Here is a 12118-nt window from a genome sequence, read left to right as displayed (position 1 = left end):
CCACACACACACACACACATATATATATATATATGCATGAAATATACAGTGGGTATAGAAAATAATCACCCCCCTTTAAAATAATCACATTTTGTTGCTTTGCAGCCTGAAATAAAGACGGACACAGTTTTTGTTTTATCCAAATGTATTTACTCAGTGCAGCTTATAACATCCAAATAGAAGATAAAACACCAACATATCAGAAAAAAATTAAAAAACAGAATCACGGAGTTGGAAAAAAGATCAGCCCCTCCTAAAAATGACTTGTAAACTCAATCAGGTGTAACTAATCACCTTCTCAATGGCACACAAAGCCATTTGACTTTCAACCAGAGATTGTCTTACTATTGGGAGATGAGAGGGTCTGTATTACTTACTATTGGAGAAAGCGTAACGGCTAACTTGGATCACGTGTCCCTTAATAACCAATCACATTACAGCCTTGACGTCATAGAATTTTAGTCAGAGTTGTACGACACTCAATCGCCGTTTACGGATACCATAGGAATGAATGAGAAATGCCATAAGCTGAATCCCACCTGTCGCAAAAAGTCAGTGACTTCTCTTATAAAACTGCATTTTTTTCTGTGTAAACTCTAAAAATAGTTCAATCCAAAAGTATTGTTTAGTATAAAACATATTCAAGATTAGCCGATGGGCTGTCGATTCATTAAATGATAAGCTGTTTCCTCACAACAGCTGTTTACACCGCACAGTGAAGCCTCTCCTCCATTGACGTCCATTCAAAAAAATTTAATAAATAAAAAAACGGCTTCTGGTCAACTTTCCCACGTACTGCCAAAGCGGAAGCGTTAGCATTAGCCGTTACGCTTTTTTTGGCTAAAGGTTGCAGGCTTGCCTTCCAGTGGCTTTGTTTAAACTGTGATCAGCTGTGTTCATTTTTTTTTAGCTCAGCATGAAAAGAGCTTTCCTGGAGCATTTCAGTCTTTGGTAGTGCAACTGAAGCAATCAATCAATTATGGGTGGCAAGGCACTGTCAAAAGACCTCCGGGATAAAGTTGTGGACAGACACAAGTCAGGAGATGGATTTCAAAAAAATTTCAAAGGCTTTATCAATGCCTAGAAGCACAGTGAAGCCTATTATTTGCATGTGACAACAATATCACAAATTCTCCACAAATGTGGCTTGTATGGGAGGGTTACAAGAAAAAAGCCGCTCCTCAGGAAAGGCCACATGCAGTCACGACTGAGCTGTGCCAAAACGCAAGGAAAAATGGATGGGGCAAAATACTGTCAAATTCTTGAAGAAAATCTGCTGCCCTCTGCCAGAAAGTTGTCAATGGGAAGAAGGTTTACCTTCCAACATGACAATGACCCAAAGTACACAGCAAAACTGAGCAGACAGTGGCCTAGTCAGAGCCCAGACCTAAACCCCACTGAAAATCTGAGGAATGACTTGAAGACTGCAGTCCACAAACGCTCACCATCAAATTTCACTGAACTTGAGCAGTTCTGCAAAGAAGAGTGGGCAAATATTGCAAAGTCTAGATGTGCAAAGTTAGTAGAAACATATCCCAACAGACTAAAGACTGTAATTAAAGCAAAAGGTGGTTCAACAAAATACTGACACAAGGGGGTGATCCTTTTTCCAACCTAGTGATTCTGTTTTATTTTTTATTTTTTTTCTGACATGTTGGTGTTATATCTTTCACTTGAATGTTAAAAATTGCACTGAGTAAATACAACTGGTTAAAACAAAAACTGTGTTTGTCTTAATTTCAGACTGCAAAACAAGAAAATGTGATTATTTTAAAGGGGGGGATTCTTTTCTATATCCACTGTATATGCAAATGTTTACATATCTTATGTCATATAAAAAGGTAAAAGGCTTTAATAAACTCTCTTTGATGTCTCTCTCTCTCTCGCTCTCTCAGACTAAACAGGGACACTCGTCCCTGTCCCCTGTCTCTGAATCATCTGTGATGTCCAGTATCTCCATCTTGTCCACCTCATTACAACTGAAGTATGTTTCTCTGGGGGTGCTGGTACTGCAGACCACCTCCTTGGTGCTGACAATGCGTTACTCGCGTACACTGCAGGCCGAAGGGCCGCGCTACCTGGCATCATCTGCTGTAGTGTGTGCTGAAGTTCTGAAGATTGTCGCATGCATGCTGCTTGTCTTCAGAGACCACAGTGAGTTTGCACTTCTTCAACTTTAATGTGTAAAAACCAAAGTGTTCTGCAGTCTCTCTGTAATGTATTAGATCTCTAGATAGCAGTGTTCTTTTGAAAGCCCTTGGATGTAAATTTTTATTTATTTATTAATAAATTTTTACAGTGCCTCCAGTTTTTCGCTGAATCCAATACAATATCAAAAAAAGTCAATTTTTTTGGAGATCCTGCATAATTCGCCATTACACCATAAAATTATCGCAAAAATTAAGGTCTCACAAAAAACTAAATTATAATTACTAAATGAATTATTCCTAATTTTTATTAAAGTTATTATTTTATTAAAGTGAAACTTTCTCACCAGAGTCTCACATAGCTGCCATGGACCGGCAAAGTATTTTCCTAATGCATTACACCAGAGTGGGGGTAGACTGTTTTGTAGCCTTTATAATAAAATACGGATAACAACAGATGACAAAAGAACTTCTGCTGTTGTGTGGCTAACTCTTAACTTTTATAAAGAATATCTCTTTGGATTTGAGACTTTAGTCTTTGCAACTTTACAGATCTTCTTTATGCACCAAGAGCTTGTAACACTCCAAAGAGAAAGGAAAAAATGAAATCGCATCATATGACCCCTTTAACATTGTCTGAGATAGACGACTGCTGGACATGAGCAAAATGAAGTAAGTAAAAGTGATGATTGTTTTATATGGCTGGGTGGTATGATGGTATCGACAGAGATTTCATTTATATCAGGCACAGCATTCAGTGGGCAGTACGGTTTAAAGCTATTAACACATTAGAGCGATTAAGAAACACGAAAGAGAACTCAATTCAGTCAGTCAGTCAGTCAGTCGGACTGACTGCGGATTTGTGTTTTGTGTGCTTCACACCTTGCCGCGTGAGCTTACCAAAATGTCCGTCTTGGCGAGTATTCATGTAAACACACACTCAAAAAAAATCCTGGGTTATTTTGTCAACCAAAATGCTAGGTTTTGTGGTTATTTTTTCAGTGTTTGGGTAGTTTTTTTGTTACTCAGATCCTCCCAGCAGGCACACAACATCATAAGATGTTGATATTTGGTTAAATATCAGTTGCGACGTTGGGTGACCAAAATTCAATGTCAGTTCAACATCTAATGTCAATGTGAATTTGATGTCCAATTCCGACATCAGCTGATGTAGATATTTTGTTGTTTTTAGGTTGTGTTGTAAAGTAACCAAAATCCAACATTAAAACAACGTCAAACTGACGTCAAATACCAAAATGCAACGTCTGTCCGACGTTGGGGTCCAACGTCAATATGACGTATTGACGTCCGGTGCCTGCTGGGCTAGATCAGTCATAACCCAGTGGTTGAGTTATTTATCGTGGGGTTTTTGCGTCCTCTTCAGGAGAGAGCAGTTCTAAGCGCCATCAAATTGATGCATTTCTTCGGTAAAATACAGGTTTGTGTACATGTTTTTAATCTATAAAATCGTTACTGTGCTGTATATCATTACATTTTTTGCAAAGCAACATACCGGGGCGCGGTGTGAAGCTGCGTTCACACTAGCAGCAACTTTTGTCTCTGCATGTCGCCAGGGGTTGGCGATGAGGTCGTTAGTGGGCGTTCTCACTACTGGTTGCCTAGTGATGTCGTTGTTGACAGCGAATCAGTTTTCTTGCCGCTAAATACAAACATATTGAAGGCAAAAGACTAAATATAATATAATATTAAATTGAATCCGTACATAAAAACAAAAATGAATGCGAAACAGAGCCTGCTTTTTTCCATTGCGTATGTTTATCTACGGCAAAAACACAAAAGCCTCTCCTTCATCTTTCGTCACTGCCGAAGCTGAGAGGAGAACGTCTCCAGTTACTATCGTAACCTTGGTTCCTTGAGAGCAGGAACGAGACATCGCGGAGGTTTCTCTGCTATGGGAACTCCTTCCCTTCCAACCTTTCCTGAAGTCCTATTGGCTCACGCCAGTCCAATTGACTGGCCAATTGTCGCGAAGTATGCAAATCGCATGCAAATACTAACAAGCTCGAGAGGCAGTATAAAATGCGGTGCATGCGACAATTATGTCAGAATCTAATACTGAACGCTTCTTAGCTGGTCGAGCAGTGAACACAGCGACCTTCGCGATGTCTCGTTCCCGCACTCAGGGAACCGAGATTACAATAGTAACCGGAGATGTTCCCTTTCGAACTTTCACGAGACATTGCGGAGACATCCCATCCGCTATGGGAATGATATTCAATTCCGCCGTGAGAGAGGCTACAAGCAGCCTGACCAAGTTACACACTCAGCGAGATAGAACACACACATAATTCCCATAACCAATAGCGACGCTTGTTAGGCAGGCTCTCAGCTGATAGGTGGAGATAAGCCAATGAGCATCTAAAACCCAGGTATACTAAATTTGCATATCCGACCAGTAATAATGTAGGCTGCGCTGAGAACAGGGCAGAAGCAACAACAACAGTATTGAGAGGGGGGCTGCACAGAGATAACTGTGTTAAGCAGCATAACACATAACGTGATGATGGTATACGAATCAAATTAAACATTGAATAACAGGAGCTGCACTGAGTACAGGGCAGACAACAACAACAATAGAGGGCTGTGCAGAGTAGTAACTGTGTGAGGCAGATAACACACATGAATAGAGGTATCATAACTTGAATCATGCACTTGGGAAGCTAAGGACTGAACATTCAGCTTGTAAAACCTGGCGAAGGTATTCTGAGAAGACCAGCCGGCTGCAAGGCATATATCCTGAATAGACATACCTCTTGACCACGCCCAGGAGGAGGCGACAGCTCTTGTTGAGTGGGCCCTAATGTGAAAGGGCATTCCAAACATTGACTCCTATAAGCAGCCGTGATAGCATCCACAATCCAGAGGGAAAGTCTCTGTTTTGACATGGCCCGGCCCTTTGTACAACCACCGTAGCACACGAAAAGCTGGTCAGACTGCCAAAAGCTAGCCGAACGGTCAATGTAAGTCTTCAAAGCCCTGACGGGGCACACCACAATCTGAGCGTCCGCATCACGCGAGGTCGATGACTCCGAAGACAGGGCAGAGAGCGAAACAGTTTGCACTCTGAAGGGAGTAGACAGGGATTTAGGAACGTAGCCCGGTCTCGGTCGGAGAATGACGCTGCAGTCACCGGGTCCAAAGCGAATACAATCGCTGTCCACAGAAAACGCATGTAAATCCCCTATGCGCTTAGCCGAAGCGAGGGCAAGAAGTGCAGTTTTGAAAGATAGTTCCTTCATAGCAATGGATGCTAAAGGCTCGAATTGTGGCTGTGAAAGAGCTCTTAACACCACCTCTAGTTCTCAGGGCAGGACTGAAGGCGGACGCAGGGGATGCAATCTCCTCGCCCCCTTAAGAAATCTCACCACCAGCGCATGCCTACCTATCGATTGCCCGCCCAGCGGGGAACGAAACGAGGCAATAGCAGCCACATAGACTTTCAGAGTTGACGGTAGAGATCCACTATCCAGACTGTACTGTAGAAAACGCAGAACATCCGACACGTTGCAAGCAGCCGGGTTGATATGAGCATCACAGCACCATTTCACAAACACTACCCATTTTAGGGCATACAAACATCTCGTGGAGGGTGCCCACGCCTCCGAGAGTGTGTCGAGCACACGAGAAGCCCATCGCCTTACCGATCGTCTGAGTGGCGCACTTCGTGGCCATCAAAGCGAAGTCCGTCGCTGTGCGCAGGTTATTACCGGCGTCCGGTGTGAGGGCTCCGCCGTCTGCAGGAGCTTTGCCTGAAACACCTGCAGTACTGCCATGGCATGCAGCGCTGATGCCGCCTCACCGTCCGCTGCGTAGGCCTTGTTAGCGAGGTGGGCAGTGGTCCTGCATGGCTTAGATGTGAGGCTGATATCCGAGCCCAGGGTCTTGGCCGCTGCAGGGCATAGGTGCGCCGCAACTGATACCTCGATGGGGGGAGTGCGCACGTAACCACTGGCCTCCGCCCCGTTCCCATGTGAGAATATGGCCTGCGTGTTAGTCTTCACGAGCTGTTAGTGGACATCGGGGCAAGATGTCAAATGGTTCAGTTTCTTTTAATAATCCCAGTTCATATGTAATATTTTACTGCATAATTATTACATGCTTGACAGAAATATATTTTGTATTCAGTGTCGACAGTGTGGTAGGATAAGCACAGAGCTTCGCGATTGGTATTGCTTATCCTGCCCGAAAAGACCATAAACATTACAGGTCACGTCTGCAGTAATAATTAACTAACAGACATGAATCCTAAAAACGAATAATGTCCGAGCAAATCATGACTTTTCACTTTACACCTACCTCTGACTAGGCGTAAGATTTAGTGTCAGACGTAGCACTACGCCGAGATGGTGCAACGTTGAGTAAACATTTCCTAACAAGTCCGCGTTTTTATATCTGAAGTCTCCCTGCACACTCCCATGACAGATTTAATCAAGGTTAAGTAAAATATAATAAATGTAATACAATGCTTCCGCCGAGGTATAAATTCTACGCACGACTTGAAGCACCATTTACGTCCAGCCTAGTCTTACAACCGGGTGTACGTCCAGCTGGTGCAACCGGCCCCTGGACAGCTTTCGTCATGACCCTCACAAGATCCTCCTGGAGGTCTGGGGGCCCCTCGCTGTCAGGGCAGTCACGCTCCGATCCCGCCTAATCTTCTTTCTCCGAGGCCGAGATGGACATTGAGTCCTCATCCTCTTCCTCCCGGCCCGAACGACACGAAGTCTGCGATGTTTGGAGGAGGGTGGAAGCAGTCCTTGGGGCAGGTGACTGGGGAACGGTGTGACCGCTGAGGATGATGGCGCTGCGAGTCGATGCTCCCACCTCCAGGAGGGGGAGGGGGCTGGGGGGCCACGATGTGGCGAGTCCGAAGCACGCGGGTGTTATTACTTCTGTTTTATGTTTAATTTTTACTTCTAATGCTTGTTAAACGAGTTTAAATATAGGCAATATGTATTGCCTACGTTTTTAAAACTATATAAAATATGCTATGCTGTAAGTGATATAAATAAAGGTAAATAAAGGAAGTTATCATGCAAACCAGTGGTTGTGTGGAGTATTTTACAAAAGTTTAGAGGAATTAAGTTATTCTATAAATATTAATTAATGTATGAAGTATTGTCCTATCCTAACAAACCATACATCAATGGAAATCGTATTTATTCAGCTTTTAAATGATGTATAAATCTCAATTTCGAAAAATTTACATTTAAGGCTGGTTTTGTTGTCCACGGTCACATATAAGCTAGTATTATAGTAAAAATGAGTCAACCCATTATGCTGGGTTAAATAAACAACCCAATTTGCTGGGTAAAATTAACCCAAAATGTGTTCTTTCCTATATTTACCCAGCTCTTGGGTTACAAATTTTTTAGAATGCAATCGGTTATGTCTTAAGTGAATAAACTGGGGAAAAACACTTTGGGATGCATGTCAGTACTGGATCCGCGCATTACTGTAGGTCTACTGTAGTGTCCTTAATATTAATGAAACAACAGCAGCAAAAATAAAAAAAAACCTGATAACCCACGAACATCACAGAGACGTCTATTTGACATCTGCATTTACATCTGCAAGATGTATTTTTTAGAGTGTTTGCTCATCTGCTCATCTGACATTTCCTATTAGATGTCCTGGAGGGACTGATATTTATCTGTCTTCATCCAAGGTTTCACTGTCCAGTCCGTATCGCTGTCCTTCCTTTGTCTTTTCTTGAGATTTATGTCATTGTGGCTCTACTGTGTATATTCAAAGCTAATTTCTGCTGCGGGATAAAAAAAAAAACAATAATAATTGTGACTTTTTTATCTCACAATTTGAAACTTTTTTTCTTGCCATTCTGAGTTTACATCACCTCAGACTTTTATTCTCGCATTTTTTTCTCACAAAACTGAGTTTATATGAGATATAAGCTCAGAATTGCAAGAGAAAAAAAGTCAGAATTGTGAGATATAAACTCAGAACTGCAAGATGTTAACTCACAATTGTGAGATATAAACTCGCAATTCTGAGAAGAAAAGTCCAAATTGTTAGATAAAAAGTTGCAATTTACTTTTTTTTAAATTCCGTGGCGGAAACAAATAGAACTGCAATTTGTAAACTCAGATTTGCAGAATTGAAAAAATTGCAATTACTTTTATTTTTTATGTCATTACGAAAACAAGCACAATATTCAGCGTCCTTTGGTGTATTTTTTTTCTGGTAACATCATTGAAACAGAATTCTCATTCTCGTCAGGAGCTCAGAGCAGAAGAGGAGAGTTGTGTCTCGCTGCATAGGCTCACTGTCTAATGTGCTGTGCTGTGTGTGCCTCTTAGATTTCAGTGTTCGTGCAATGAATCGGGTGTTGAAGGAGGAAATATTCAACAAGCCCCTGCTAACCCTGAAGTTGGCCATTCCTTCAGGTATCTACACCCTTCAGAACAACCTGCTCTATGTGGCTCTATCAAATCTAGATGCAGCTACCTACCAGGTGAGAAAGCACAAATCCAGAGGAAGTTTCAGTTTCAGGGAGTTTCATAGAAACCAGAGGCCCACGTGCCCCTTTTTTTTTTTTTTCAGTTTTGATAATAATTGATTTGAGTATTGATTTGAGTAAATAAAATCTTAATAATACATTTCATTACCCTAAAACATGTTATCATATATATGTTATTTAAAGAAATATTATGCAATATAACTAATGTTTGGAATGCCACCTATAAACATTTGTTTACTTAAGATATACAGCATTGTATTTCCCTGAATCCCATAATTTATGCCTTCAAAATGGAGCCAAACATCAATATATAATAAATAATCAAATATAATCAATTTATAACACTTTTTATTGTTATAAATATATCTGTATGTATATATAGTTAGCTTTGACACTGCTACATTAATTTAGTGAAATCTTAATTCCAATGTATTCCTCTTTCTGTCACTCTATTTCAAATGTTTGTTGTGCGTACAATTTTGTGAATGGCAAACATTACAGAACTGTGCATGCTCCATGGAAATAACTGTTGTGTATTTACATTGCCGTCAGAGGTGCTATTACTGGGGGTATGCAGAGTATGCCAGGCAGTCATATGGGCCAACCAGGACGCTAGTGGGACCCCAAATCACCACTGTGAAATTATTTTTTATTTATTATTTATTAAATATTGTTTATTTTTTAATTTTATCTTATATACACAAACACATTTTTATGGAAGCCCGTTTCCACCACTGAATAAAAAATAAAAAAAGGTTATTGCGACTTTTTATCTCACAATTCTGACATTTTTTCACAGAATTGTGAGATATAAACTCGCAATTGCGGGTTATAAAGTCACAATTGCGAGATAAAAACTCTCAATTCTGACTTTTTTTCTCCGAATTGCATGATATAAACTCACAATTGCGAGTTATAAAGTCAGAATTGCGAGATAAAAACTCTCAATTCTGACTTTTTTTCTCAGAATTGCGTGATATAAACTCGCAATTGCGAGTTAAAGTCCAATTTTGAGGGGGGGAAAAAGACTGATATGTTCTCAGAATTGCGGGTTTATATCTCACAATTCTGACTTCATAACTCGCAATTGCGTGTTATAAAGTCAGAATTGTGAGATATAAACTCGCAATTGCAAGAAAAAAAGTCAGAATTGCGAGTTTTTATCTAGCAGTTCTGACTTTATTTCTCAGAATTGCGACTTTGTCTCGCAATTGCGAGTTTATATCACGCAATTATGAGAAAAAAAGTCATAATTGTGAGATAAAAAGTCGCAATTACCTTTTTTATTTTTTATTCAGGGGCAGAAATGGGCTTCCATACATTTTAACCATTACTAGTGTTGTAAAATAAAATAAAAATCTGTAAATTATAGAAAATAATAGTTATAGTAAACATGCTCTCCTAAGAAATGAACTGGTCTGGTGCCCCAAAGTAAAAACACATAAAAGTGTGCACAAATAGTCGAGTATTCGATCTGTAATTATTATTTGACAAATTAAAACACTATTCGAATTTTACTATGTGTTGCTTTGCTGGCCGTAAATGCAGGGAATACATAATAAATCCTAAGCACACAAACTAGAAGTCAGTTATAACTAAATGCACTGGGTGGCGCTGTGGAGCGTGTTAACAAGTTGATTGTATTTGATCACAGAATGTCACCATCATCATCATCGCGGAGTTTGGAATTACTTTGATCAAAATGATCTTACTAAATCATCTTACAAAATGGAATTACTTTTGATCAAATTAATCAGTGAAACTGAGTTATCATAATTCACCACAACTTACCACATGAAATCCAAACACTAGTGGACTTAGGAAAGACAGCTGTCCATCACTGCATTCACAACTGCAGGAAAGCGCAGCTGTAGCCAGAGTGATCCGAGAAGAGCGCTTATCTGACAGCGAAATGATCTTGAGACATATGCTTCCTTTAAGTTTCCTTGAGGGAGAGTGCTTTAAGAACAGAAAACACAAAGCGCTGTAAGAAACTTTGCTTAGCACACTGTTATCTCTGGAACGTCTGCGTCAGTGCACATTCTTATTGTTATCAGACTGAGGAGCCAACTTTCACCTAGTCTCAGCCTCAGACGTCACGCCCATGGACCGTTGGCTGAACGTCTGATGCATATGGCACACAAAATTGGAAACGCTTCAGGAGTTGTCATCGGATTGGTTAAATTATACAGGATTTCTGAGAGACGTGTGTGTCCCGTTCTTTAAAGTTCCGCCTGGAAACAACGATGCTGTGATGCCAAACCAGAGACTATACAGTAGAATACCCAAGACGTGTCACTCATATTATGGTTTTGAATGGGGAAAAAATGCAACGTTCAATATGGCCGCTCTATTGAACGAAGCCCCGCCTTCTGAGTAAAAGAGCCAATCGCTAATCGGTAAAGTCAACGCATCACTGCAGCTGCCGTTAGAAGTCCCGGTTGCTATAGAAACAGTCAGCGTTCTGAGACGTGCGCTTAGGACTGCACTTGCACACTTGACTGTTCTAGCCTGAAAAATACGCTTTTTTTAAACGCTATTTGAGCAAAAAAAACAACCTTTATGAGACAGGTGTTGTCAGATTTCATTGGTGATTTCAAATATGAAATTTAATCGTAAGCTTGGTGAACAGTTTTGGAGAATAGAGATAGGAGCTGCACGTGCATGACTGAAATAGCTGCGTGAGAGGCGTTTCAAAGATAGCCGCTAGGGCTGTCAAAAGGACAAAAAAACTAAATTTGAATTTTCTACTTAAATATTATCAAAATTCGAATTATATTCGAATTTAAAAGGCATAATTTCAGTTAGGGGGAAAAAAGCTTTTGGCTTCTCTCCCGAGGCCACAAGAGGGCGCATCGAGCAAAATATTATTCACGTTTCTTCAAAGTGTAATAAAATAACACGACTATCTTTGAAAAAAAGTGCATAATGTTTAAAATAATGTTTATAAACCATATATAATTAATAAAGTTGCTTAAACAATTAGAAAAAAAACCATGCATGTATATATAGTTTAATACAAAGGACCGAAAACCAATCACAAAGAGTAGGCTACTTTCTTCATTTAAAAACATGAGATACTGTGGGATGGGGAAAAACCGCCATAACGTCTTTAGACATGTTTTTTAAAAGTTTAACTTGCATTAATTTTACATGGCTTTCCAAACATGCCGCTCTCTGCGAGACACGAGTGCAACGCTTGATGGATGTCCCTCTAGAAAATGTGATAAATATTTGCGGCTGACACAGACCTTAAATTGTGGAATGTGGATTTTTTTTTTTTTAATTCGATGAATATTCGAAATTCGAATTTTTAAAAAAATGACTTGCCTTAAAGGCACAATATGTAAGATTTTTTTATTAAAATATCCAAAAACCACTAGAACGGTGTTATATATTTTGCTGACTTGTGTACTTACATTATCCCAAATGTTTCGAAGAATGTTTAAATCCAGAGAAATAAGCAATTTTA

At 40.1% G+C, this 12118-nt stretch overlaps 1 protein-coding gene across 3 annotated transcripts in view; it reads left to right on the top strand.

The window, feature by feature from the left end:
* Nucleotides 1–12118, top strand: part of slc35a3b (solute carrier family 35 member A3b) — a 39145-nt gene that overhangs the window by 15463 nt on the left and 11564 nt on the right. For all 3 annotated transcript variants that reach the window (XM_016513796.1, XM_016513797.1, XM_016513795.1), the window contains 2 exons: nucleotides 1896–2154; nucleotides 8486–8640. In XM_016513796.1, the coding sequence (XP_016369282.1) occupies nucleotides 1944–2154; nucleotides 8486–8640 (366 nt within the window). In that variant the 5' untranslated portion in view covers nucleotides 1896–1943. The remainder of the gene's footprint in view (nucleotides 1–1895; nucleotides 2155–8485; nucleotides 8641–12118) is intronic.

Source organism: Sinocyclocheilus rhinocerous, unplaced genomic scaffold, assembly GCF_001515625.1.
Source record: "Sinocyclocheilus rhinocerous isolate Xijiao unplaced genomic scaffold, SAMN03320098_v1.1 scaffold2341, whole genome shotgun sequence".
Lineage (NCBI taxonomy): Eukaryota > Metazoa > Chordata > Actinopteri > Cypriniformes > Cyprinidae > Sinocyclocheilus > Sinocyclocheilus rhinocerous.
This window is presented reverse-complemented; position numbering and strand designations above follow the sequence as displayed.